General features: G+C 61.8%; 2 protein-coding genes across 3 annotated transcripts; one reads left to right on the forward strand and one right to left on the reverse strand.

The window, feature by feature from the left end:
- Window positions 1-117: 117 nt before the first annotated feature.
- IMP4 (IMP U3 small nucleolar ribonucleoprotein 4) lies at window positions 118-8,324 on the forward strand. The gene is given in 10 exon segments (XM_074936998.1): window positions 118-234; window positions 668-776; window positions 1,339-1,398; window positions 1,401-1,421; window positions 3,174-3,283; window positions 3,546-3,678; window positions 3,951-4,105; window positions 4,382-4,476; window positions 4,674-4,747; window positions 7,929-8,324. Coding segments are annotated over 10 exon segments (948 nt in total). The 5' UTR covers window positions 118-156; the 3' UTR covers window positions 8,042-8,324.
- On the reverse strand, window positions 5,116-27,249 carry PTPN18 (protein tyrosine phosphatase non-receptor type 18). Of its 2 annotated transcripts, none has more exons than XM_074936995.1 (18): window positions 27,095-27,249; window positions 20,022-20,130; window positions 19,511-19,587; window positions 19,080-19,175; window positions 15,532-15,570; window positions 15,359-15,427; window positions 14,927-14,989; window positions 14,376-14,518; window positions 13,136-13,202; window positions 12,957-13,034; window positions 12,740-12,820; window positions 10,921-10,997; window positions 10,174-10,427; window positions 9,772-9,848; window positions 9,527-9,554; window positions 9,151-9,249; window positions 8,609-8,875; window positions 5,116-7,622 (listed from the first exon to the last, which is right to left on the reverse strand). In XM_074936995.1, the coding sequence occupies exons 1-17, from the start codon at window positions 27,170-27,172 to the stop codon at window positions 8,808-8,810; spliced, it is 1,503 nt and encodes a 500-aa protein (XP_074793096.1). In that variant the 5' UTR covers window positions 27,173-27,249; the 3' UTR covers window positions 5,116-7,622; window positions 8,609-8,807. The 2 variants fall into 2 exon arrangements, with proteins under 2 accessions (XP_074793096.1, XP_074793097.1); XM_074936996.1 differs by lacking the exon at window positions 27,095-27,249 and adding an exon at window positions 23,062-23,421.
- Between the last annotated feature and the right edge of the window lie 352 nt (window positions 27,250-27,601).

Consider the following 27,601-nt stretch of genomic DNA (forward strand, 5'->3'; position numbering starts at 1 on the left):
GCAAAGCTGCCCCGTGCCCTTCGGCCGCCATCTTTGCCAGGGGCAACGGGGGTTGTGACCCTCCCAGCACCCTAGGCCGCCATCTTTGTGAGGGGCAAAACATCGCCCAGCCCAGTTGAGCATCCCGCTCTCTGATAGGCCGGGCAGGCTGGGCCAATGAGAGGCTCTGGTGTTGGCCGGGTCCCCCACGTGTTGTGGGGAGAGAGCCGCGGAGCGCTGGGAGCTGCCGGCATGGTAGGGGGCCGAGCTGGGTTTGTTATTGTAGGGTCGCCCGAGAGGGGGAGGGGCAGGGGCCGGGGCTGTTGCTCTTGCTCTCTCCGCGGGGGGGCAATAGGGGGCTGGGCTAGTTACTGCCGGGCCGCCTGGGGGACAGAGGCGGCCCCCCCCCGCAGTGGGGTGGGGGATCCTGGGTGGGGCGGGGGGAGCAGCTCCCCCCTTGGGGACGGGGGCTGGTCGGCGATTGGCGGTGGGAGTCTCGCTTTGTTATTGTAGGGTCGCCTCTTTCTGGGCGGGGGCCGGGGGCCCCCTGGGCAGTGCGGGGGGGGCTGGCGCTGTTGTGGGGTGGTCACGGGAGGCGGGGGGGCTGGTACCCCCGCTAGGGGAGGGGGGAGCTCCCTGCCCCCCCCGGCCCTGTGTTAACCCCCCCGCCCCGGTTTGTCCCGCCCAGTTGCGCCGCGAGGCCCGGCAGCGCCGGGAGTATCTGCACCGGCGGGCGCAGGAGGATCGGATCCGCGCCAGCGAGAGCAAGAAGCAGCGACTCAAGCAGGCGCTGGAGGGTACGGACCGGCCCGGTGCCCCTCACCCCCGACCTGCAGCCCCCTGGCCCCCCCCCCCCGGTGCCCCTCACCCCCGACCTGCAGCCCCCTACTCCCGACCTGCAGCCGCCCGGTGCCCCTCACTCCCGACCTGCAGCCGCCCGGTGCCCCTCACCCCCTGTGCCCCTCACTCCCGACCTGCAGCCCCCTGGCCCGCCCCCCCGCCGCCGGTGCCCCTCACTCCTGACCGGCAGCCCCCTATTCCCCCCCCCCGGTGCCCCTCACTCCTGACCTGCAGCCCCCCGGCCCCCACCCCCACCCCGGTGCCCCTCACTCCTGACCGGCAGCCCCTTGCCCCTCCGGTACCCCTCACTCCAGACCTGCAGCCCCCTCTCCCCCCACTCCTGCCGGTGCCCCTCTCTCCTGACCTATGGCCTGAGGGTTGGGACTTGGTGCTCTGCAGGATGGAGGAGGGGCTGGTTTGGGGCAGGAGGGACTGGGGGTGGGGGGGGGGCTTGCAGGACGGGGGGTTGTCTGGAATCACACTCTGACTCTTCCTCTTTCCCCTCCCCGCTCCCCCCAGAGAATCGGCTGCTGCCCACGGAGCTGCGCCGGGAGGCTCTGGCGCTGCAGAAGTCCATCGAGTTGATGACCAGGGAGCAGAAGGTGAGTTTGGGGGCAGGGGAGGGGGTTAAGGGAGCTTGGTGCCTCCCCCTCCAGGCTAGGAACCCCCTCCTCTCCTAACACCCTTGGGCAGTGTTGTCCTGTGTCCTTCCTGACTCTTCGCTGCCCGTCTGCCCTGAAGCATGAGGGTGGGCCACTTCCAGATGAAGCACAGACCGCCACTGCCGAGATCCCTCTCCCCTTGTTGGGTCAGGTGCTGCACAGACACCCTGACCTGAGTTGGGGTCCCCCTGTTGGGCCGGATGCTGCCGTGAGTGACAGCCTCAGAGACCTGTTATCGTGGCCAGCTCACTTGGGGCGGGGGGAGCAGAGGTGGGTGGGGTGGAGGGGAGGGGGAGCTGGCCCTGGTCACCCACAGCCGAGCCGTGAAGCTTCTGCATCCAGGTTGGATAAAAAAAGATGGTTACAAAAAACGTGGGGTGTTTTCTTAATTTATACTGGATTTTGGACGTTTTTCTGTTTAAAAATCCACCTGAAATTCCAACTGCTTCCGTTCAGGGCTGAGCTTCCTCCAATCTGGCATGGTCAGTTACGTTGTATTAAAAAACATCTATATTTAACGGGCCAGAAAGCCCCGAGCCGGGTGGTCGTTACTGGTACCACTTTGCTGAAGGCCTTCTTCCCCATTTGCTCCTCGGCCGTCTGTTCACCGAGCTCAGGTCAGTGACAGCTTTGCCCCAGGTTAAAAAACCAATCAGGAGCTGCTTGGTTTCCTCTTCCCATCACTGAATAAAACCTCGGTGGGAGAGGATGAGATCGACTAGCTCTAAAATCCTGAAGGATGTGGAGACGAGAAACAATCAGTTCAAATTCACTAGTTACAGCGAATGCTCCCTTTTGTACAATAACTCTGGGAGTTTCAAATCCAAGCCATGTTTTAAATCAAATTTTTTTTCCCCTGTATCCAGCTCTTCTAACAGGTAGGGCAGAATATGATGTTTTTGTAATTTCCATGGGTGATACTGAGGGTTATTTGTAAGCTTTTTCCCCTGATTTGTATCTTTCCATTAGTTATGCAGAATAATGGTATTTACTCCTTTTGTCCTGTGATTTTGAGCTCTTTCAATTTTCATTTTGGGTTTTAAGCTTTTAAAAATTCTCTCTATAAGTTTTCACGTGTGGGAATTGATGGGGCGTGAGGCGGGTCGGACAGGAATGCTTTAATGACGGGAGAGGCTGCGAATCGAAAAGTTAAAGCTTTCGAACCGTTAAGAGAAACTGTCAACGCCACGCGTCAGACCACGCAAAGGAAACCGCCTGAAAACCCGTTTGGATGCCTCCCGCCGCAGTGGTTTTCTTCCTCAGCCGACCTGCATGGTTTGGGTCCCGGCGCTGGGCCTGGTGAAATGGAGATTTGTGGACACAAGTCGAACGCGGCTAGGCCTGGTCTTCAGGTCATTTTCTTTCGGGAACGAAAAACCTCAAGGGCGGTTTTGTGTGGTTGTAATCGGATTCCGGTTTCCATCCAGATGGAGTTTGACGGGGATCCCGAATGCAGCGGGGCTGGGAGAAGACTTGGCTGCCAGTCGCTGGAGATAAAAGCTGTCGAGGGACTGGCCGTGGCGCGAGAAATTCGCCACTCCCTGGTGGGATTAAAAAATAACCCAACCCCTGACTCGGTGTAAATGGGCATCTCCCACCTAATTCAGGGCCTGAGCTGGGGCGGGAGGGCATGGCCAGGCAGAGGCCACGGCGCCCCCCCTGCCCCCCGTTAACCCTTGCCTCCCACGGCAGGGGTGGTGACGCAGCAGGACGATGAGTATCGCTGGGCGGGCGTGGAGGACCCCAAGGTGATGATCACGACCTCGCGCGACCCCAGCTCCCGCCTCAAGATGTTTGCCAAGGTAGAGGGCCTGGGTTTGTTATTGTAGGGTCTCCTGGGGGGCAGCGCTGCTCAGCTGGTCTGGCATGGTTATTATAGGGTCTCCTGGGTGCTGGTTTGTTTCTGCAGAGCGTCCCGGGGACTGGGGCTGGTGGGTAGGGCCGGCTTTGTTACTGTCATCGGGTCTCCTGATGTGGGGGGCCGGGTGCGGTGTTGTCGGGCTGTTCGGGGGAGGGGCAGGTCTGTGGTGGGGTGTCTCACACCCACACCCCTCTCGTCGGCAGGAGATGAAGCTGGTGGTGCCGGGTGCCCAGCGCATGAACCGGGGGCGACACGAGCTGGGGGCCCTGCTCCGGGCCTGCAAGGCCAATGGCGTCACGGACCTGCTGCTGCTGCATGAGCACCGAGGGCAGCCGGGTGAGCTGGGGTTGGGGGGGGGGGTGAGCTGGGGACACCCCCCCCCCCCCCCGTCCAGGCCTGCTGAGAGCCGGGGGAGGGGGGTCTGCTCCGTCTCTGTCTGGTCCTGCTGGGATTCTGGAGGGCTCCCCCCGGCTGGGGCTGGATGGGGACCCTCCTTTGCTGTTATTTCTGGGGGGGCTGCAGGGCCTTTTAGCTGGGGGCTGTGTTCTGTGGGGGGGCAGGGGAGCTCCATCCCAGCCCCCCCCCAACGGCTAATCCCCTCCCCCCAGACGGGCTGATCGTCTCCCACCTGCCCTTCGGCCCCACGGCGTTCTTCACCCTCTGCAACGTGGTGATGCGTCACGAGGTCCCCGACATCGGCACCATGTCCGAGGCCAACCCCCACCTGATCTTCCACAACTTCACCTCCCGCCTGGGCCAGAGGGTGAGCGGGGGGCGGCTGGGTCCTTGTCGGGTCTTCCGAGACTGCCCAGGCTGGCTTTGTTATCGTCGGGTCTTCTAGGGACTGGGGCTGCCAGGGGAGGGGGGCAGGGACCGCTTTGATATTGTAGGGTCTCTGGGGAATGTTTGTGTGCAATGTGTTTATTGTAGGGTCTCCTGGGGGGCATTAGAACAATCTGGGGACTGGCTTGTTGTTGTAGGGTCTCAATTCCCCTCCCCACCTCCCAAAACCCAGCGCTTCTCGATCTCTGCCCCTCAGGTCTGCAGCATCCTCAAGTACCTCTTCCCGGTGCCCAAGGAGGACAGCAAGCGGGTCATCACCTTCGCCAACCAGGACGATTACATCTCCTTCAGGTGCCAGGCCTCCCCCAGAATGCAGCCACTTCTGGGGCAGGGCAGCTGGGGAACAGCCACATATAACACCACACGGGGATGGCTGGAACCGAGGATGCCTCAGTTCTCTCCCGGCTCTGGGAGGGGAGTGAGGGCTGGCAGGGGGGCTGGGAGCCAGGCCCACGCCGGGTGACCCACCTCTCCTGTGTCCCCCGTAGGCACCACGTTTATAAGAAGACGGACCATCGCAACATCGAGCTGTCTGAGGTGGGGCCGCGCTTCGAGATGAAACGTGAGTCACGTCACTGGGGGTCCCTCATAAAAACATAGGACCGGCCAGACTGGGTCAGACCAAAGGTCCATCTAGCCCAGTGTCCTGTCTGCTAACAGTGGCCAATTCCAGGTGCCCCAGAGGGAATGAACAGACCAGGGAATCATCAAGTGATCCATCCCCTGTCACCCATTCCCAGCTTCTGGCAAACAGAGGCTAGGGACACCACCCCTGCCCAGCCTGGCCAATAGCCATCGACGGATCTATCTTCCAGGAGCTTATCTAGTTCTTTTTTTCACCTTGTTATGGTCTTGGCCTTCACAGCATCCTCTAGCAAGGAGTTCCACAGGTTGACTGTGCATTGTATGAAGAAATACTTCCTTTTGTTTGTTTTAAATCTGCTGTCTATTCATTTCATTGAGTGACCCTTAATTCTTGTGTTATGAGGAGTAAATAACACTTCCTGATTTACTTTCCCCACACCACCCATGATTCTACAGACCTCTGTCATCTCCCCCCTTTGTCGTCTCTTTCCCAAGCTGAAAAGTCCCAGTCTCTTTAATCTCTCCTCATATGGCAGTCGTTCCAAACCCCTAATAATTTTTGTTGCCCTTTGCTGAACCCTTTCTCATTTCTATATATCTTGTTCGAGATGGGGGCAGCCACATCTGCACGCAGTGTTCAAGGTGGGGGCATCCCATGGATGTACATAGAGGCAATAGGATATTTTGTCTTATTCTCTCTCCCTTTCTTGATGGTTCCCACCACTCTGGTCGCTTTTTTGACGCCGCGGCACACTGAGTGGATGTTTGCAGAGAGCTCTCCACGACGACCCCAAGATCTTTGAGTGGGAACAGCTTATTCAAACCCCATCATTGTGTACGTATGGTCGGGATTTTGTTTTCCGATGGGCATCACTTGGCATTTATCAACATTGAATTTCATCTGCCATGTTGTTGCCCCGTCACCCAGTGTTGAGGGATCCCTTTGTAGCTCTTCGCCGTCTGCCTGGGACTTAACTATCCTGAGTAGTTTTGTATCATCTGCCAACTTTGCCACTTTGTTGTTCACCCCTTTTTCCAGATCATTGATGAATACAGTGAATAGGCCTGGGCCCAGTACAGACCCCTGGGGGACACCACTATTTACCGCTCTCCAATCTGAAAACTGACCATTGACCCTTTGTTTCCTATCTTTTAACCAGTTACTGATCCATGAGGGGACCTTCCCCCTTACCCCGTGACAGCTTACTTTGCTTAGGAGCCTTTGGTGAGGGACCTTGTCAAAGGCTTTCTGAAAATCTAAGTACACTACATCCACTGGATCCCCCTTGTCCACATGCTTGTCGACCCCCTCAAAGAATTCTAGTAGATTGGTGAGGCGTGATTTCCCTTTACAAAAACCACATTGACTCTTCCCCAACAAATCATATTCATCTCTGTGTCTGACAATATTGTTCTTTACGATCGTTTCAACCCATTTGCCCGGTACTGATGTCACGCTTACCAGCCTGGAACTGCCGGGGTCACCTCTGGAGCCCTTTTTAAAAACCAGGCACCTGGTGCAGACGCTGATTTAAATGACAGGTTCCATGCCCTAGTTAGCAGTCCTGCAATTTCACATTTGAGTCCTTCAGAACTCTTGGGGGATCCCATCTGGTCCTGGTGACTTATTGCTGTTTAATTTATCAATTTGTTCCGAAACCACCTCTAATGACACCTCAGTCTGGGACAGTTCCTCAGATTTGTCACCTAAAAAGACTCCGGTGTGGGAATCTCCCTCGCATCCTGAGCCGTGAAGACGGATGCAAAGAATTCATTTCGTTTCTCCGCAATGGCCTTATCGCCCTTGAGTGCTCCTTTAGCATCCCGATCGTCCAGTGGCCCCACTGCTTATTTAGCAGCTTCCTGCTTCTGATGTATTTAAAAAACATTTTCTGTTACTTTCTGAGTCTTTGGCTGGCTGTTCTTCAAATTCTTTTTTGGCCTCCTAATTATATTCTTACACTTCATTTGCCAGAGTTTAGGCTCCTTTCTATTTTCCTCACTAGGATTTAACTTCCACTTTGTAAAGGATGCCTTTTTGCCTCTCGCTGTTTTTTATTTTGTTGATTCGCCACGGTGGCTCTTTTTTGGTTCTCTCACGATGCTTTTTTAATTTGGGGGATACCTTTAAGTTGAGCCTCCATTACGGCGTCTGTAGAATGGTTCCATGCAGCTTGCAGGGATTTCAATGTTGGCGCTGTGCCTTTCCGTTTGTGTCACTAACCTCCTCGTTTTTGTCTCGTTCCCTTTTCTGAAATTAAAGGCTGCAGTGTTGGACCGTTCTGGTGTTTTCCCCGCCACATGGATGTTAAATGTAATTCTGTTATGGTCACTGTTACCAAGCCCTCCAGCTCTTGGACCAGATCCTATACTCCACTTAGGACTAAATCAAGACTCTCCCCCCCGGTGGGTTCCGGGACCAGCGGCTCCAAGAAGCAGTCGTTTAAGGTGTCAAGAAACTTGGTCTCTGCATCCCGTCCTGCGGCGCTAGGCCTTCAGTCAATATGGGGCTAGTTGAAATCCCCCGTTATTAGTGAGGTTTTTATTTTTATACCCTCTCTAATCTCCCTGCGTATTTCACAGTCACTATCACCATCCTGGCCAGGTGGTTGGTAGTAAATCCCAATGGCTCTATTCTTCTTAGTAATTCCTTGCTCGAACAACATCCAGAGAGATTCCACGGTACCGTTTGCTTCATTTAAGATTGTTACTTCATTTGACTCTACTCTTTTCTTTCACATCTGGTGCCACTTCCCCACCAGCCCGACCGGTTCTCTGCTTCCACTACGTTTTCTCCCCTGGTATTTCTGTGTCCCCTCGATTCTCCTCATTCCACCAAGTTTCTGTGATCCCTGTTATATCAATAGCCTCATTTAAGACTAGGCACTCAAGCCCAGACCCCTCTCCCTGCCCCAGACCCCCAGCAGGTCCTGTTGTCAATTGTCTCTAACCCCCCCCCCCCAGGCTGGGCAGAATCCAGGGGAAACTGAGGCAGATGGTGGGCTTCATCAGACAATTCCAGAAAATTTGTCCCACCCTGCCCCTTGCACCCTGAGTGACTGGGGAGAGGGTTCCCCAGCTTTGCCTGTCTCCCAGCAGCGGGTGCTTCCTGCCTCCTGGGGGCACCCCGCTGACCCCTGGCCCCTCCCTCGTTCCAGCGTACATGATCAAGCTGGGCACGCTGGAGCAGGCAGTCACGGCCGACGTGGAGTGGCGCTGGCACCCTTACACCAACACGGCCCGGAAGCGGCGGTTCCTGAGCGCTGACTGAGGGGCGCCCCGGGGGCGGGCCTGGCCCAGAGCGTCCCCCCTGCTGGAGCTCGCCCGGCGCCGGCTGGGAATTTCACCCAGAGCGGTTTTCTCTGCCCTGGGCAGTGGGCGTCGGAGTGCAAGGGAGGAGCTCCGACCTGGCAGCATCTCCCCGGCCCTGAGGGATGCCTCTGGCGGCATCGCCCTGTGGTGGACGGGGAAGCACCAGCAGAGCTGCTGTTTTCACACTTTTTATTTTTGTAGGGTCTGCTCTAATACACAGCTTGGTTCGACCCTGGGTTTGGTTTCTGCTTCTGTCTGTTCACGGCCGTTCCCATCTTGCCGGGGTAGAGCCACCAGGGCTCCCCAGGTTGTGGGGGGGGATTTAGCACTGGTGCCCCCAAGTTGTGGGGCCTAGCTCACATCAATGCCCCACTGAGTCAAAGGTGGTGCTCTTTACTCCTCTCCCAGGGCCGGGGAGAGGACCCAGGAGTCCTGGCTCCCAGCCCCCCCCCCCCCCGCACCTGGAAGAGAACCCAGGAGTCCTGGCTCCCAGCTCCTCCCCCTCCCCCCCCCCCCCCCCCCGCACCTGGAAGAGAACCCAGGAGTCCTGGCTCCCAGCCCCGCCTCCCTGCACCTGGAAGAGAACCCAGGAGTCCTGGCTCCCAGCCTGTTGTCAGTTGATGGGGGGCGGGGCTCGCTCTGTGCTGTGGGGTGATGCAGGGCTGCAGCCCAGTCCAGCTGGAGTTTGCGGGGGAGGGGCACAGGCCCTGGTGCCCCCATTCCCCCTAGAGCCGCGTCCACTCGGCCGGGGGGTCGCGGGGTCCTTTTGGCTTCCCGATGCGGAAGTTATAGCCTGGGGGAGAGACAACAGTGAGGAGGGGGCCTGACCCCACCCCCCAGAGCCTGACCCCACCCCCCTGCCCAGACTCCCCAGATCCAAACTGCTGTGGGGTCCCATTCCCCCCTGCCCCCCAGCCCAGGACTCCTGGGTCCCCTCCCCCTGGACTCTCCTTCATGTCCCCAGTCAGAGCCAGGGGCCTGCCCCAGATTCCTGGGTCCCAGCCCCTGACCACGCACCCCCTGGGGCCTGCCCCCCAATGTACCCCTCCCCCCACACCCACTTCCTACCGAGACCGTTGCCCGGGGAGGCGAGGGGGCCGCAGCCACTTCCAGGTGAGGGGTCCACGGCCTCGTAGCCGTCGGAGTCGTGGCGGGGGGAGCTGGGGCCTGGTGGAAGAGAGAACAATGAGGCCTCCCCGGCTACGGCCGGCACTGCGATGCAGCCACCTCTGGGGCGGGGTGGCTGGGGAACGGCCACACACACCACCACACCGGGACGGCTCGGCCAGCCCTGAGATGCAGCTGCGGCTGGGGGTGCCTTGGATGCGAGGCCGCGATGACTGCCGCATCCACTCCAATTGCCGGGGTTTCCCATCCAGGTACTTAACTAGCCTCCCCCTGTTTAGCTGTGTGATCCCCTGCCCCCCCTTCGCACCCCACTCACCCATCTTCTGGGGAGATGCCACAGAAGCCTGTGGATGAGATGGAGAAAAATGAACGAAAGAGACTGAGGCACCACCCCATCCCGCCAACCACTAGGCCCCACTCCTCTCCCAGAGCTGGGGAGAGAACCCTGGCGTCCCGACTCTGAACCCTCCCCGCTCGCCCCACCAGCCCCACCCACGGTGGCGCCCCCTCTGGCTGCAGCCGGCCGGGCAGGGGGTCACTGGCCCTGGGGGGAGGACTCACCGGGGGTTTCAGACTGTGTAGCAGGGTCTTCCCGCACCTGGTGCTGGGCGAAGGGGGGCCCCGGGGGCTGACGTCACCTGGAGCAGAGAGATGGGCAGGGGTCAGAGTGTGGACCCCTGGGTCAGACCCCCCCTTCCCCCCCGGGCGGCTGGGGTCCCCTGTCCCCAGGTCAGAGCCACCCCAGGACTCTTGAGTCCAAGGCCCTCTTTCTGCATCAGATCCATGGCCATGGACTCCTAGGTCCCCCCCCAGATCAGACCCATGGTCCCTCCTGACTCCTGGCTTTCTCCCCCCCCAGATCAGACCCATGGTCCCTCCTGACTCCTGGCTTCCTCCTCCCCCCCCCCCCCATCAGACCCACAGCCCCTCCTGGCCCTGGACTCCTGGGTCCCCTCCCCGTACCTGCGCTGGTGGAGTTGGGGGTGTATTCACAGCTGGGGCTGGGTGGCAGGCGTTTCACGGGGCTCCCAGGCAGGGAGTAGCTGGTCTGCAGCCCCCCGAAGCCACTGGGGTCGATGGGGGACCACGCGGGGCTGGTCTCCCGAGAGGGGGACCCCGCCGGCCTGCCCCCCCGCCGGAACTTGTTCACCACGGCGTAGGTGTCGCTCATCTTGGGGGGCAGGTCCGGGGTGGGCTCGGACGGCACCGAGATGCTCCTGGGGGGGGAGGGGGAAGGAGAGTAACCTTGGGGCCGAGCCAGGGAGAGAACCCAGGAGTCCGGCTCCCCTCCCGCACCCATCCTGTACAGTAGCCCTGGGGCTGGAGGGGGGCCGGGTAGCAGATACTCCACAGTCTATTTCTGGGAAACAGAAAGTAGCTGGCGAGTGGCCTGTTGGCTAATTGGAAGGGGGAGGGCGGTTGGGGGGTCAAAGCAGGGCAAGGTGGGGGCTGGGAAGGGGGGTGTGCTCAGAGCAACTACGGCAATTGCCCCGTCCGGGCTGTGGGTAACACCCAATGGGGTGTTAACTCTGACCCCTAATGACTGTCCATTTCCAGGCTACATTGGCAGCTGCTGCAGTATTTAGGTCCGGGCTGCTCCAGAGGTGGCTACATCCCAGCACTTGGCGAGCCCTCCCCGGGCGGTGTTACATGCGGCTGCTCCCCCCGCTGCCGCACCCCCGAGGTGGCTGCATCTGGCCGGTCACTCACCGTAAGACGCTGCTGTGTTTGCTATGGGGCGCAGGGCGGCGCAGGGACACGGCGTCGTCGTACAGGGGCAGCTGGTTCTGCGGGGAGAGGAAGGGGTGAGCCAGGGAGGGGGGAAGCCGGGGGCGGGGGGAAGACGTCCCCGCCTGGTGCTGACACTGGCTTTTTGCTTCCTCCTGCAGGAAGTGTGACAACGGGCTGCGGGCGGTTAACCCAGCCGGTGCCGGAGGGCCTGGCCTGGGGAAGGAGCAGAGGGTGCAACCCTGCGGCCTCCACCCGGCCCCCCATTCCTCCATCCCACCACGCACCTGTCCCGCCCCAGACGCACCCCTGCGGCCTCCACCCGGCCCCCCATTCCTCCATCCCACCACGCACCTGTCCCTCCTCCCGGCCCCCCATTCCTCCATCCCGCCACGCACCTGTCCCGCCCCAGACGCACCCCTGCGGCCTCCACCCGGCCCCCCATTCCTCCATCCCGCCACGCACCTGTCCCTCCTCCCGGCCCCCCATTCCTCCATCCCGCCACGCACCCGTCCCGCCCCAGACGCACCCCTCCATCCATCCGGCCCCAGGGTGGGAACTGGCTGGCTCAGGGGGGCAGAGAATGGGGCGTGGGGCCTGTCCCCACTAGGGGGGGCCGGCTGCCATCTGGCCCCACGGCAGGGACTGGCTGGCTCAGGGGGGTGGGGAATGGGGCACAGGGCCTGTTCCCACTAGGGGGCGCCGGCTCCCGTGCACTTTATGTTGCCAGCTCACCTATGAACTAAACTTGCAGGTCTCAGCCCTCTGGGCTACTCCCCTGTGCGGCCAGTTGGGAGCCGCCCCCCCCCGGAGGGGACAGGCCCCACGCCCCATTCCCCACCCCACTGAGCCAGCCCGTCCCTGCCCGGGGTCAGATGGGAGCTGGCGCCCCCCAAGAGGGGACAGGCCCCATTTCCCCCCCACAGGCAGAGAGAATTCACAAGCCTTGAGCATGAGGCAGGAGCCAGGATGGGGGGCCGGGGCCTGCTCCACCTTTCAGCCCCACGGAGCTGGGGAGATGAGGAAGGGAGGGGAACTGAGCCCACCCACCCCTGCCGGTCCTGCCCCCTGCACCCCATCTCTACTGCTCCAGACCCACCCCTCATGTACCCCTGATCTCTTCCTTCCCAACTGCTCCAGCCCGCCCCCCATGTGCACCTCCCCCAAGTGCACCCACTGATTCACACTCTTCCCCCCCAGCAACCCTCCAGGATCCAGATCCCCCCCTGTACCGCACAGGCCGACGGAGCTGTTTACAGGGCTGAATCGAAAGGGGAAGGGAGGCACATGGGACTTCCTCAAGTGGGAGGAGGGGCCAAGGGGGTTGGACCTGGGGGGATAGCGGGCTGTGGGGGGGGGAGAAATGGGGGGTGCTCGGGCGGGATCATAACCGGGTGATGGTTCGAGTGGCCCTGCGCCCCCCGCTGGAGGAGCTGGGCCCTGCGCCGCATCTGGGGCCCTGCGCCCCCCCCGCTGGAGGAGTGGGACCCTGCGCCCCCCGCTGGAGGAGCTGGGCCCTGCGCCGCGTCTGGGGCCCTGCACCCCCCGCTGGAGGGGCTGGGCCCTGCGCCCCCCCCCCCCCCGCTGGAGGAGTGGGGCCCTGCGCCCCCCGCTGGAGGAGCTGGGCCCTGCGCCGCGTCTGGGGCCCTGCGCCCCCCGCTGGAGGGGCTGGGCCCTGCGCCCCCCCCCCCCCGCTGGAGGAGTGGGGCCCTGCGCCCCCCGCTGGAGGAGCTGGGCCCTGCGCCGCGTCTGGGGCCCTGCGCCCCCCGCTGGAGGGGCCTTGCCCCGGGGCCCCTCTCACCTCCTTGAGGTTCTCGTAGGTGGTGGCCAGGGTGTTGCGGAACATCTCGGCCACGGCGTGGTACAAAAACTCGTACTGCTCCTGCCAGAGGGGACACGGCCATGTTAGGGGGGCTGGCTGGGGGGGGCGCTCCAGCGGCCCCGGCCCCACCTCTCCCAGCAGGGGCACTGTGTGGGGCAGGGTGGGCGTCCGGCTGGGGGAGAACCGAGGGGCTCACCAGCGTCTGGACAGCCGACGGTCTCTGCTTTCTCATCGCTAGGACGATGTCGAAAATGCTGAAATTCGGGGGGATGCTCTGAAAAGTGGGAGAAGGCTCGTGAGTCCGGCAGGGGGCAGCCGCGGGTCAGACACATGCCCACGCACGGACCTATGCACGTGCACAGACACGCGCGGTACCTGCTGGAGGAGGAGGTGTCTCACGTGCTCCAGGATGCAGATCACGCCGGTCCGGCCACAGCCAGCGCTGCCAAGGGGGAGGAAGCAGGAAGAAAATGGGTGAAGAACAATTCCCCCCGATCAAATCCCTCTCGGGGGCGAAGGGGCCCTTCACCCCACATGCTGCCCATGGGCGTTCACTCTGAAACCTAATGACTGGTGGTAGAACGTGACTCCCTCTTTGGTAGACATTCACTCTGAACCCTGATGGCTACAGCTGCAACCTTCATGCGGTTCTGGTGGGTGTTCACTCGGAGCCCTAATAAATGGAGCTATGATGCAGAACCATCATTAGTGTACGTTCACCCTGAACCCTAATGGCTACAGCTGCAACCTTCACGCCTCTCTGGTGTACGTTCACTCTGAAATCTAATGACCAGAGTTACAATTTGAGCCCATCTTTGGTAGGCGTTCACTCTGAACTCTAATGACTGACAGTTAAATGGGGCATCCTGAGTGTCGACAGTGGGATCTTTATCCCAAACCCAAAGGCCTGGGTGAACAGTGGGGTGCCATTGCACTGGGCATTTACCCTGGACCTTAATGATGGGTTTCAGCAGACATCATCCACCCAGATTGCTGGATTGTTCACTCTGAACCCTAATGACTGGGTTTTCACAAAGGTCGTGGTTTGTCTCAACATGGCTGTTAGCTGTGAACCCTAATAATTATGTTTTTAAAAGGGGCTATAGCTCATCTCAGCAAGGCAGTTAACACTGAACCCTAATTACTGTGTTTCAAATGGGGACGTAGCTCATTTCCGAATGACCATTACTTCTGAAATAGAACAACTGGGGTTGAAATAGGGACACCCTGACGTGCCCGTTCACTCTGAATCCTAAAACTTGAGGTTTAAATGCGGGTGTGGCTTATCAAAACATGAGTGTTTACTCTGAACCCTAATGTTTGGTGTTAAATGGGGCCTTGATATGTTTTGACATCAGTGTTAACTGGATGCTAATGATCGTTGTTTGAGTGCGACACTGCCCATCTCTGTGTGTTCACTCTGAACCCTAAGCACCTGCTCGTCTTAATGGGAGCGTTCACTCTGAACGCTACCGCTGGCCATTCAATGACTGCTCTGTACCATTTCTCAGGTTGCATAAAAGGGGCGGAGCTTAATTTTTTCTAGCAGACCCTTGGCTATGAAGACCGCTGTCTGTCTCCATCGCTCCCTCCCCCGCAGCACAGCGCCCCCTACCTGCAGTGCACGCAGATGGGGGCCGAGTCGTCCCCCTGCGTCAATCGCACGTGCTCGATCAGCTCCAGGAAATGGCTGTAATTGTCCGGGATCCCGCGGTCTGGCCAGGCCACGTACTGGAAATGGGTGAGGGGCCGCTCCTCCTGGGGAGGGAACAGAAGGCATCAGCCCTGCTCCGCACGGCACGGCCCCCCCAGCACCCACCCCTGCTGGGGGACAGCGCCCCCTGCTGAACCCCCCACCCTGCTCCCTGCAGCACACCACCCCCCAGTGCCCGGCCCTGCCAGGAGAGAACGCCCCCTGCCCAGCCCCCCACTCCCTGCAGCACGGCACCCCCTCAGTGCCCGGCCCTGCCAGAGGAGAGTGCCCCCTGCCCAGCCCCCCGCAGCACGGTGCCCCCCCAGTGCCTGGCCCTGCCAGGAGAGAACGCCCCCTGCCCAGCCCCTCGCTCCCCGCAGCACGGCGCCCCCCAGTGCCTGGCCCTGCCAGGAGAGAACGCCCCCTGCACAGCCCCCCGCTCCCCGCAGCATGGCGCCCCCCAGCTCACTGACCTTCTGGAAGCTGACGCTCAGTGTGCGGACTGTCACGTCCGGATTCAGCTCCTGCTCCTTGACCTGAGACAGAGACAAGCTGAGCTGCAGACAGAGGCTTCAGGGGGTGCCGACATTGCACGGTTATTAAATGCCTTTAGTGTCCCCCTACAGAGGTACAGTGCAGGCACCTCTGGGTGAGGTGAGGAACAGCTGCAGATAATGCTGCACAGGGACGGCTCACGTGGAGCTGAGCTGCAGCCACCTCTGGGGCGGGGCAGCCGGGGAACAGCTGCATATAACACCACCCAGGGAGGGCTCGCCCACAGTTGAGCTGCAGCCACCTCTGGGGCAGGATGGAGTTGCCCAGCAGCAGTTTGGGACAGGAAGTGAAGGGGAGTTGTGTCTCTCCTGGAGAGCCCCCAGGCTGCCCCCACAACCCCTCCCGGGTACCTGGACGATGGAGAAGGGCCCAATTTGTAGCGGTTCTTGCTTCAGTGGCCAGTAGCGTTCACACTTTTTCTAAGGAAGGAAAGTCAGTTCATGGAGGGTCCATGGGGGTCGCCCCCCAGACGGCCCCCACAGCCAGAGGATGGGGGTGGACACGGATTGGCCCCCACACTCACCTTCCCCATCTCCACTTCCCGACAGGCCATGGCAATTACCTGGAAGGAAGGGAACGAAACAGTCCGGAAAAAACAGCGAGAGAAGGAGCATGCTCCAAACAGTACCTGGCTGGACTGAAATAGCCCCCACTCCCCTCCCAGAGGATGGGAGAGAACCCAGGAGTCCTGGCTCCCCTTGGCAAAACCCCACACACACACCCTGTTCTTTGCAAACGACCCTCACCTGAGCCCTGACAGACTCACCTCACCCGGCCCACGTCCTGCAGGGTCGTTACCCCAAAAGGGTAACGGGGGAGGGGGACCATTTCAGAAAGGCCCTATCTCCTCAAAATTCATCCCCACGGCAAGCGGGACTATTTTAGGAGGAACCGCTTTAGCTGGGAGCCCTGCTCTCTGGCCTCGGGGTGGCAGTTCGTCCCCAGAAGCCATCGGATCTTGGTCCATTTGAATCGGCAGCAGGACCCAGAGGAGTTGAATTTCTGACCTTTTCCCAGCCTGTTCTGCTCCCAGGCTGCGGTTACGCAAAGGAGTATCGGGGAGTGTGACTGGGACAGCTTGTCTGGCGCTAAGATGCAGCCACCTCTGGGGCGGGGCAGCTGGGGAACAGCCACACATAACGCCACAGTGAGATGGCTCGCCCGGTGCTCAGATGCAGCCACCTCTGGGGTGGGGCAGCTGGGGAACAGCCACACATAACGCCACACAGGGATGGCTCGCCCGGCGCTCAGATGCAGCCTCCTCTGGGGCGGGTCAGCTGGGGAACAGCTGTGCAGCAGCATGGGACAGCCTTCATTCTGTAAGCTCGTCTCTCTCCCCAGCAGAAGTTGGGCCAATAAAAGCTCTTGTCTCTCTTGTGCCAGGGAAGGAAATTTATCAACGAGACGGAGCCGGAAGACGAATTTCTCTCCATGGTGCATGTAGCAGTGAACTGACGCTCGGATAGTCTTGGGCATTACCCTGGGCAACACACTGGCGAGGAAGAGGGACTAGCCGGCCGGCCGAAGAGCGTGTCCGTGTTTCTGTGACTCCCTCAGGTGGCCAGCCTGTCCTGGGAGAAGGTGAGGGAAGATAACCTCGTAGGAGTGCGTGAAGAGAAACAGCAGGAAACACAGAAGGTGCTAAGCCCCTTGCAGGATTTCAGGAGATGATGGAGCTTCAGCTCCGTGCCCGGCGTTCAGGCCCCGGCTCGTGAAACGGCGGCGCGGCATTCTGCTGTGAAAAGCCTCGCACGTTGGCTTCCACACGGTCTTGACGGCTCTGATGGAACGAAAAGATGAGGCCATCCTGATTCCACGCCCAGGGGGCCTATGCATGGCAGAGACCTTCCCAACAGTGCCGGGGCAGGGTCCGCAGGATCCTGGATCTGGGGGCGCGGCCCGAGAGTGGCATTTTAGGGAGGGGAACACGAGCGTGAGCAGTTACTGGTGAAAGTGATGCATAAAGCCCCTCGTCACACGAGGCCGCGCTGCAGACCATGTGGCAAGTGGTGTCCCTGCCGCTTCTGAGCTGTGCCAAGAGCCGCAAAGCGAAGCCCCTGGATTTTGCAAATGCTGCGGAAGATTATGACAAACCTTGTTGCCAGCAGTTTCCGGGAGCCGGTGGCATCCACGTGGGCAGCTGTCCCAGTCCTGGCGCGGGTCCTACCCTTTGCCAGCGCTCAATGGGATGGAATTTAGAGGCCGTCAGAAGAACACGTCCTGTTCTTTCACCAACGTGCCCGTGCAAGGTCTGCCCAACGGGGATCTATGTACTTAGTGGAAAGGAACCAGCCCCGACTGGAAGGGTTCAATCAGGTGGATATCTGCAGACCACCGCGGACCGCATGCAGATACAAATTTTATTTCCAGGCAGGGCTCTATAGATCCGGCGCGCTCCCAAGCGTGACTCAGTGCCACTGAGAAAAGAAAAGGAATTATAGGGCGACCAGACAGCAAGTGTGAAAAATCGGGACGGGGGTGGGGGGTAATAGGAGCCTATATAAGAAAAAGACTCAAAAATCGGGACTGTCCCTATAAAATCGGGACATCTGGTCACCCAGGTATCCCAGGAACTGGCAGCGCTCAGCAGCCAGGCTCTGGCCTGTAATCTACGTGCCCAAACCAGAAAACCGTTCGGCCTTGGGCTTGATCACCAAACGGCTTGCAGCCCCGCTGCCCCACCGGCGGGAAAGCAGCGCCGCCCCGTGGGGGGAAATGGAGCGGCTCACGACGCTTCCGAGTATTCGCAGCGCCGGATTTGGCTGCACAGACCCATTCAGGAAACTCTGCTGAGTGCAGAACGATTCGGCCAGGAGCTACTGAATCGCTCTGTGCGGGGAACGGCTGGTGAGGGCGGGGGAGCGTCCGCACCAAATTCCGCGGCCCACTGGAAAAGACGAGGGGCAGGTGCAGCCTGGGAAGTTAGATCGGCCCAGCTCCGTCACCGGCTTCTGCACAAGGAACGACGTGACAGACGCGCTCCGCAGTCAATCAGGAAAATCATCGAGGACCGACCTGTTCCACTCCTTGGCCCATCCCGGAAATACCCCGATCCGGCGCAGAACTCCGAGCCCACGCTCCGTGGCACACAGCAATCTTCAGATCCGGGGCCTCAAAGAAGCCTGCTGCGGGGACACGCGAGACGCGAGCTGACCCCGCAGAGTAGGCTGAGAGGCTGCGATACGGTTTCCTGTATTGGTGGGCGCAGCAAGAAATCGGCTTGGAGAACATCCCTGGAGAAACACGAGTGGCTAAAGGAACTTGCAGAAGGACGATCTACAGAGGGAAACCGGCCTCTCCGCACGAAAGGTCACCGGCACTGATCCCACGCCACCCTCAGGCTGGACCACACGCAACGGAGAACCGGCACCCACGCGAGTGTCCCTGGAGCCGATCCCCGGCGGCGGTGTGGAAATTGCAAACTGTGGATCCGTAAATCACAGTGCTGGAGGTGTGGACAAGGCACATCGGCACGCACCGCGGCCTGCAAACGCAAGGGGTTCGCCGGCATGTATAGGAACGGTTCAATTACGCCTGTCTGAGCAACGCGTGGGATGCGTCGCGTTCGTAGAGGAATAAAAACGGCACCGAAATTTGCTAATTCCTCAAATTCTACTGAAATTTGGCCCCGATGACGAACTGTTCCAAATTCAAATGGCAAACATTTTTCCCCGATTCGGCAAATCGAAATGATGCCAGACAACATACTTTGCCTATCCCCCTGCCCTCCTCCCCCCCAGAAATGCCTCATGTCTTATTTGATAGCAAACCAGGAGAGAAGATTTCGTGCTCCGCAGGGAGTCAGCCAAGCTGGGACAGTTCACAGATAGCGGAAGAGAGCATTCAAGGCGAGAGAAATCCGCTTCCTGGGTTCGTTTGCAGAGGAAATCCCACCAGGAGCGAGGGGTGTTTGGGGCACACACTGCATCTTTAGGGGTACAGGATCTGGGCCCAGCCCAGAGGAGCGTGTTTGGGTGGCTGAACGGCCGGGGGTGTCCCGGCGCTGGCACCCAGCTACAGGGGTGAGCAGGTGACTGCCAGGCCTGGGCCCTCGAGAAGCGTTACACCCACCTTCACCCCGTACTCCCAAATCATGCGCCAGAAATCCAGGACGGTGTGAGGCAGTGGCCCCTGGGTCGCGATGTAGCATCTCTTGTTATTTGCCCACTGGCAGGAGACAAAGGGGGGAAATAAGTCACTCGCCACCTGCAGGGCAGTGCCTCCCACTGAACCCCCCCCCCCGCAGCACGTGTGCCTTGCTGACCCCCCCTAGCCCAGCGCCCCCTGCTGAGCCCCCCGCTGCAGCCTGGCGCCCCCCCATCCGCTCCCTGCAGCCCAGCACCCCCTGCTGAGTCCCCCCATCCACCCTCTGCAGCCCGGCGCCCCCTGCAGAATCTCCCGCTCACCCCCTGCAGCCCAGCGCCCCCTAGTGCTGCACTGGGTCGGCGGGGCCAGCACTGGTGCGAGGGGCGAGTGCCCCCTGCTGCGAGGGCGGGGGTTACCTGGATGAAACTGGCATTGATATAGTCCGTCTGCCCTTCGTCTGTGCAGAGATTCACAACGACCCGGGTCTGATCGTCTGCCGGGGAGAGAGGGAGGGATCGACAAATTCAGACTGGGAGTAAGGGGCCCATTGTGGCCAGTGAGTGGAATTAACCATGGGGCCCGTTTCCCGAGGGGCGCAGTGGAGTCTCCGTCTCTGGCTGTTTTTACATCAAGCTGGGGTGCTCTTCTAAAGGTTCTGCTGCAGGAATTACTTTGGGGCCGTTCTCTGGCCTGTGGGATACAGGGGGTGAGATGAGACACTCACAGTGGTCGCTTCTGGCCTGGGAATCTACTAAACCCAACCCTGAGATGCAGCCAGCTCTGGGGTGGGGCAGCTGGGGGGAAACAGCCACACACAACGCTGCCCAGGAACAGCTCATCTGGAGCGGAGATGCAGCCAGCTCTGTGGTGGGCCAGCTGGGGGAAACACTGCACACTCCAGTGCCAGCAACCCCCTCCCACACTCACATGGCAGGATGTCTTTGTACCGATTCTTCTTGAGGTTCTCTTTCCTGGCCCCAGCCTCTGCGGAGAACCCCTGTTGCTGCCGGAAGGCGCTGGCTCGGGCCTTGATGTCCTGGGTGGAGAGAGGGGACAGGAGGGGGATTAGGAGGCTGTGGAGAAGACGGGGTTAAGCAGGGACACTGAGAGAGCACCCCAGCAGCCGATAGCTCTGTGAGCCCCACAGCTAATGCCCTGACTCCCTAATACTCAAGTATACAGCACCCCGTTCCCTGTGACCTCAGCCCCTTTCCCAAACTCAGACTTCCCAGCACCCCCAAACTCCAAAGGTAAGAGCCCTGGGGGGATGACTCGCCCGGCACTGAGATGCAGCCACCTCTGGGGCGGGGCGGGGCAGCGGGGGAAACGGCTGCACGTAACGCGGCACAGAGACAGCTCGCACGGGGATGATCATTCCTGAGCACTTGAGTCAGGTTTATTTTGGGAACAGGCCGGTTCTGCAGGCTCTGGGCCCCACTGTGAGCACACCCACGCCCACCCTGGAACGGGCGGGAGACAAAAACCTGCCCCTGCCGTGGAACAACCCTCCAAGGAGAGTTAATCCGTGCAGGAGTTGCTTCCAGAATGAGAGCCCGGACTCCTGGGTCCTCTCCCTGGCTCTGGGAGGGGAGTGGGGTCTGGTGGGTTAGAACGGGGGCAGGGGTGGGAGCCAGGACTCCTGGGTTCTCTCCCCGGCTCTGGGAGGGGAGGGGAGTCTGGTGGGTGAGAGCAGGGGGGCTGGGAGCCAGGACTCCTGGGTTCTCTCCCCAGCTCTGGGAGGGGAGTGGGGTCTGGTGGGTTAGAATGGGGGCGGGGGTGGGAGCCAGGACTCCTGGGTTCTCTCTTCGGCTCTGGGAGGGGAGGGGAGTCTGGTGGGTGAGAGCAGGGGGGGCTGGGAGCCAGGACTCCTGGGTTCTCTCCCCAGCTCTGGGAGGGGGAGTGGGGTCTGGTGGGTTAGAATGGGGGCGGGGGTGGGAGCCAGGACTCCTGGGTTCTCTCTTGGGCTCTGGGAGGGGAGGGGAGTCTGGTGGGTGAGAGCAGGGGGGGCTGGGAGCCAGGACTCCTGGGTTCTCTCCCCAGCTCTGGGAGGGGGAGTGGGGTCTGGTGGGTTAGAATGGGGGCAGGGGTGGGAGCCAGGACTCCTGGGTTCTCTCTTGGGCTCTGGGAGGGGAGGGGAGTCTGGTGGGTGAGAGCAGGGGGGGCTGGGAGCCAGGACTCCTGGGTTCTCTCCCCAGCTCTGGGAGGGGGAGTGGGGTCTGGTGGGTTAGAATGGGGGCGGGGGTGGGAGCCAGGACTCCTGGGTTCTCTCTTGGGCTCTGGGAGGGGAGGGGAGTCTGGTGGGTGAGAGCAGGGGGGGCTGGGAGCCAGGACTCCTGGGTTCTCTCCCCAGCTCTGGGAGGGGGAGTGGGGTCTGGTGGGTTAGAATGGGGGCGGGGGTGGGAGCCAGGACTCCTGGGTTCTCTCTTGGGCTCTGGGAGGGGAGGGGAGTCTGGTGGGTGAGAGCAGGGGGGGCTGGGAGCCAGGACTCCTGGGTTCTCTCCCCGGCTCTGGGAGAGGAGTGGGGTCTGGTGGTTAGAGCAGGGGGGCTGGGAGTCAGGAATGGAGGGACTGACTGGCTCAGGGGGTTGGGCTCTAGGGGGCCCCAGCTCCCTGCAGCCCCAGGGCAGAGGAGTGGCTGGGTCAGTATTTCACCGGCGGGGTATTGCGCGGGGCGGAGGGGGGTTACATTGGACGCCAGGAGCTGGCAGTTCTCAGCCAGGAGCTCGCCAGCGGCCGGGCTGCTTGCCACGGCTCCGGCTCCGGCTCCGGCTCCGGCCCCGGCCCGGCGCTCGGTGCTGGGGCGGTTTTGTCTCCCGCGGCTGCGGGGAAGCAGGTGTGGAGCGAAGCGGTGGCAGGGGACGGGCAGCTTCTGCGGCTTCGCAGCGATAAAAGTTTCTTTCATTATGAGGAAGTTTTTGACGTTCATTTCCGCGGGTTCCCCCCGCCACGGCCCGAGAGCTCTGGTGGGGCGGGGGAAGGAGAGAGAGCAGGAGCCGAGCGGCCCAGGGAGCCAAGGACGGACTGGGCTAAATCACAAAGTTTTTGGTAATTCATTCCCCAGGTTTGGTATTTTAATTTCCAAAAGGCCCGAGGGAAAAGAGAGACCCCGAGGGGCGGGATCCGGGGGGGAGACGCTCCGGCCGACAGAGGCCCCCCCCGGCCCCGCCTTGCGCCCCCCCCCGGCCCCGCATTGCGCCCCGCCGGCTGCAGGCCAAAGGGAGAGAACCGGGAAGTTGGCGGCTTCCCTGCGGGGTGGATCCCCCGATTTGTACCGGCGGGGGGCGGTGGGAGGGCCAGAGCCCCGGACGGAGGGCGCGCGGGGGAAATGTTCGCCATGTGGGGGGCAGAGAGAGGGGGGATCGGGGAGGGAGTTTGACCAGCAGACCCCAGCTCTCTTCTTTGCTACGGGAACGGCAGATCTTCCCCGGCCAGGAAACTCACCGTCAGCAGCCAGGACCGAGACTTCAAAAGGCACCGCCCAGGACCCAGCCCTGCCCGCCAGGGGGGAGAGCCCCCCGCCCAGCCCCCCGCTCTGCAGACACAGCGCCCCCCAGCGCCCAGCCCGGCCCGCCAGGGGGGAGAGCCCCCCGCCCAGCCCCCCGCTCTGCAGACACAGCGCCCCCCAGGACCCAGCCCTGCCCGCCAGGGGGGAGAGCCCCCCGCCCAGCCCCCCGCTCTGCAGACACAGCGCCCCCCCCAGCGCCCAGCCCTGCCCGCCAGGGGGGAGAGCCCCCCGCCCAGCCCCCCGCTCTGCAGACACAGCGCCCCCCAGCGCCCAGCCCGGCCCGCCAGGGGGGAGAGCCCCCCGCCCAGCCCCCCGCTCTGCAGACACAGCGCCCCCCCCAGCGCCCAGCCCTGCCCGCCAGGGGGGAGAGCCCCCCGCCCAGCCCCCCGCTCTGCAGACACAGCGCCCTCCAGGGCCCAGCCCGGCCCGCCAGGGGGGAGAGCCCCCTGCAGAGCCTCCCACCTCACGCCCCACAGCACGGCGCCCCCTAGAGCGGCCCATTTCCTCGCATCGTTGCCTTCACTTTCAGGATCCGTCCGTGTTTTCAGTTCCCGGGGCTGCCTAACCCCATGGAGCAGCTTCTGCTTTTCACTTCAGCTCTGCTGGACGGGGCTGGTGAGCAGCCCCTGAACTGGGCAAGGGAGCAGAGCCGGCCAGCAGTCCCCAGCTGCCCCTCCCCAGAGGTGGCTGCATCTGAGCACCGGGCGAGCCATGCCGATCTCTAGACCCAATCAGCTGTAACTAAGTCTGGAATATGAGATGGGGATTTAATAAAGGGAGTGGCTGGCTCAGGGGGCAGGGAATGGGGCACGGGGCCTTTCCCCACTAAGGGGTGCCGGCTCCCCTCGCTTTCCCTTCCCCCTCTGCCTGGCCCCACCCCGGAGGTAGTTGGGATTTGTTCTGGGCTACATTTATATAACAAATCAGCCGCCGAAGCCAGGCGAGAGACAAGGGAACAAAGTCCCTTCTGGAAAATTCATTTCCATGTCGGAGGGGAGGACGGGCCAGTGCGAAGCTGCACAGAATTAACCCTCCCCACCCGATTCACTCCCAGCACGACTCTGGACAGCCACAGGGGAAACTGAGGCACCGAGCTGAGGCAGGACCTGGCCAAGGTGGCACAGAGAACCCAGGAGTCCTGGCTCCCAGCCCCACCCTGATCTAATCTGCTACACCCCACAGCGCTCCCAGAGCTGAGGATGGAACCCAGGAGTCCTGGTTCTTAGTTCTAGGCTATACAAAGAACTTTCTGCTGTTTTATACTCTTAAACTGTGACAACCTTTGAACTTTGCCACTCCCCAGAAATAGCTGCATCTCAGTGCCGGGCAAGCTATCCCCACCCGGTGCTATGCCTGGCTGCTCCCTGGGTGGCCTGCCCCAGAGGTGGCTGCATTTCAGCACTGAGCGAGCCACCCCAGTGTGGTGTGATGTGCAGTTGTTCCCCAGCTGCCCCACCCCAGAGGTGGCTGCATCTCAGCGCCGCGTGCAAGCGGTGTGATTTGTGACGGCCTGAGGCAGCCGCCGGCATAGGAGGGGTTATTTCACATGCTCAAGGTGATAAGGTGATAAGGGGAAGTTTGCATTTGGTGCCTGCTCAACACAGGGGCTATTTGAGTTGGCTCCAGGACTCAGTGGAGATGAATTTCTGACAATTTCCCAGCCTCTTCTGCTCCCAGGCTGCAGTTATGCGAAGGACTAGCTGAGAGTGTGACTGGAAGGGCTGCCCGGCGCTGAGATGCAGCCAACTCTGGGGTGGGGCAGCTGGGAACAGCCACCGAGAGTTACCAGAAGGGGCCATCCTTACTGAATCTCCCACTTCCCTTCCCGTCTGGCTTCTCTCCCCGGCTCTGGGAGGAGAGGGGGGTCTGGCTGTTAGAACGGGGCTGGGGCTGGGAGCCAGGACTCCTGGGTTCTCTCCACGGCTCTGGGAGGAGAGGGGGTCTGGTGGTTAGAACGGGGGCTGGGGCTGGGAGCCAGGACTCCTGGGTTCTCTCCCCGGCTCTGGGAGGAGAGGTGGTCTAGTGGTTAGAACGGGGGCTGGGGCTGGGAGCCAGGACTCCTGGGTTCTCTCCCTGGCTCTGGGAGGAGAGGTGGTCTAGTGGTTAGAACGGGGGCTGGGGCTGGGAGCCAGGACTCCTGGGTTCTCTCCCTGGCTCTGGGAGGAGAGGTGGTCTAGTGGTTAGAACAAGGGCTAGGGCTGGGAGAAGTGAAACAAAAAGGGGAAAGTGGATGCCGTGTTTGGGTTTCCCTCTCAATTTCACTTCAGTTTAATGACCCAATTGCTAGTAACACAAGCCAGAGAATATTCTTTACTCTGGGAATTTCCTTCAGACCGAATCAATAGCTCAGACCCAGCGGCTGATTTCCACTGGATTCCCAAGCTCTTGACCATCTATATGCAGTGGTTCCTTGCCCAGGGCTGAGATGCAGCCACTTCTGGGGCAAGGCAGCCAGGAACGGCCAGGCCATGACACTACAAACGTTTGCAGGAAGAAGCGCTGGGGAACGTACCTGGAGTGCATCCACCGGCTGGGATTTGGCTGTGTCACCCCACTTCATGCGGGGAGGAAAGATGGAGGGGAAACGTAATGACCCTACGGGGCTCAGGTTGTCTGTTTCCTCGGAAAGGCACCTCCAAATTAATCGCACCCACTAACGATTTCAGGCCAGCACTGACTGCCAGGGGAGAGTGCCCCCTGCCAAGCCCCCTGCTGCATGGTGCCCCCCAGCGCCTGGCCCTGGCTGCCAGGGGAGAGAGCCCCCTGCCAAGCCCCCTGCTGCATGGTGCCCCCCAGCGCCTGGCCCTGGCTGCCAGGGGAGAGCACCTCCATCAAGCCCCCTGCTCCCCACAGCACAGTGCCTGGCCCTGGCTGCCAGGGGATAGTGCCCCCTGCCCTGCAGCACGGTGCCCCCCAGCACCTGGCCCTGGCTGCCAGGGGAGAGCACCCCCATCAAGCCCCCTGCTCCCCACAGCACAGTGCCTGGCCCTGGCTGCCAGGGGATAGTGCCCCCTGCCCTGCAGCACGGTGCCCCCCAGCGCCTGGCCCTGGCTGCCAGGGGAGAGCACCCCCATCAAGCCCCCTGCTCCCCACAGCACGGTGCCCCCCAGCGCCTGGCCCTGGCTGCCAGGGGAGAGCACCCCCATCAAGCCCCCTGCTCCCCACAGCACGGTGCCCCCCAGCGCCTGGCCCTGGCTGCCAGGGGAGAGCACCCCCATCAAGCCCCCTGCTCCCCACAGCACGGTGCCCCCCAGCGCCTGGCCCTGGCTGCCAGGGGAGAGCACCCCCGTCAAGCCCCCTGCTCCCCACAGCATGGTGCCCCCCAGCGCCTGGCCCTGGCTGCCAGGGGAGAGCACCCCCATCAAGCCCCCCGCTCCCCACAGCACGGTGCCCCCCAGCGCCTGGCCCTGGCTGCCAGGAGGCTCTGCTAAGTGCTGTACCCAGGTCCAGGGCCCACAGGGATGCAGGTGGTGCAGGAATCCTGTGGGCAAAGCCAGGGCAGCTATTGGCTGGATTTCGCCATTTCTCGGCTCTGCCTTGCCCCGGGCACGAAAACTTGCAATGCCCCAGGCAGCGAGGCCGGGGGCTACGACCAGCAGTGATGGGGGACGCAGCCAGCCACCCGCCAAGGAACCCAGAACCTCAGACTTCCAATAGCATCTCATAGGATCAGCCCAGGGTGTCCAGCTCTAACCACTAGACCCTGCTCCCTTCCCAGAGTGGGGGAAAGAACCCAGGAGTCCTGGCTTCCAGCCCCCCCTGCTCTAACCCATTAGCCCCCACACCCCTCCCAGAGCTGGGGAAAGAACCCAGGAGTCCTGGCTCCCAGCCGCCCCTGCTCTAACCCACTAGCCCCCACTCCCCTCCCAGAGCCGGGAGAGGACCCAGGCGTCCGGGCTCCCTGCAGCGCTCTGACTCTTGCTGGCCGGCAGGTGACGAGTTAACTCTGTCTTGGGCGGCAGCAATCGAAAGTTAAACCCAGACCCCAGATTAATGATTACAAACAGAAACTTGCGCTGGAGCTGGAGATGAGCTGAGGGTGTCAGGACGCCTGGGTTCTATGCGCAGCTCCGGGAGGGCAGTGTGGGGTCCAGTGCCTTAGAGCAGAGGGGCCTGGGAGCCAGGACTCCTGGGTTCTCTCCCCAGCTCTGGGAGGGGAGTAGGGTCCAGTGGTTGGGGGAGCCAGGACTCCTGGGTTCTCTCCCTAACTCTGGGAGAGAAGTGGCGGCTAGTGGGTTAGAGCAGGGGGCTGGGAGCCAGGACTCCTGGGTTCTCTCCCCGGCTCTGGGAGGGGAGTGGGCTCTAGGGGTTAGAGCGGGGAGCCAGGACTCCTGGGTTCTCTCCCTGGCTCTGGGAGGGGAGTGGGCTCTAGGGGTTAGAGCGGGGGGGCCAGGAACCAGGACTCCTGGGTTCTCTCCCTGCTGGGGGAGGGATTCCCCAAGGAGCTGGGGTGGCGCGGTGGCTCGGCTCGGCTCCCCCCGCGGCCCGGCCTCACCTGGAACTCCTGGCCCAGGCGGCCCGGCCCGGGCTCGGCGCCCAGGAACGCCCGCAGCGTCTCGGCCCGGCTGCTCATGCTGCGGAGCGGCTGCCCCGTGGCCGGAGCTAGGGCGCAGGACCGAGCAGACTGAAGAGGAAGTTGAGGTCCCCGCCCCCCAACGGGCCGGCTGGGCGAGCCCAGACCTGAGCCTGGCTGGCCGCCAGCGAGGGGAGAGAACCCAGGCGTCCGGGCGCAGCCTCACCTGGGGGATCCCGCCCAGCCCCAGCCAGGAATCTCCCCAACCTCTGGGGCTGGGCCGCTGGGAACAGCGCCAGAGGTGGCTGCATCTCAGTGCCAGGCGAGCCGTCTCCGTGGGGCGTTATGTGCGGCTGTTCCCCCATGTGCCCTTCCCCAGAGGTGGCTGCATCTTAGTGCCAGGCGAGCCATCTCCGTGGGGTGTTATGTGCAGCTGTTCCCCCGTGTGCCCTTCTCCAGAGGTGGCTGCATCTCAGCGCCGGGCGAGCC

Source organism: Natator depressus, chromosome 23 (genome assembly GCF_965152275.1).
Source record: "Natator depressus isolate rNatDep1 chromosome 23, rNatDep2.hap1, whole genome shotgun sequence".
Taxonomy (NCBI): Eukaryota; Metazoa; Chordata; order Testudines; family Cheloniidae; genus Natator; species Natator depressus.

Excerpts from the sequence above, each read along its gene's own strand:
- PTPN18 (XM_074936995.1), bottom strand. The coding sequence starts at position 27,172 with ATGAGCAGCCGGGCCGAGACGCTGCGGGCGTTCCTGGGCGCCGAGCCC. Across the intron at positions 13,203-14,375 it reads CCCATCTGCGTGCACTGCAG|CGCTGGCTGTGGCCGGACCG; the intron begins GTAGGGGGCGCT and ends CCCCCTTGGCAG. Across the intron at positions 8,876-9,150 it reads CTCCCCGGGCAACGGTCTCG|GCTATAACTTCCGCATCGGG; the intron begins GTAGGAAGTGGG and ends TCTCTCCCCCAG.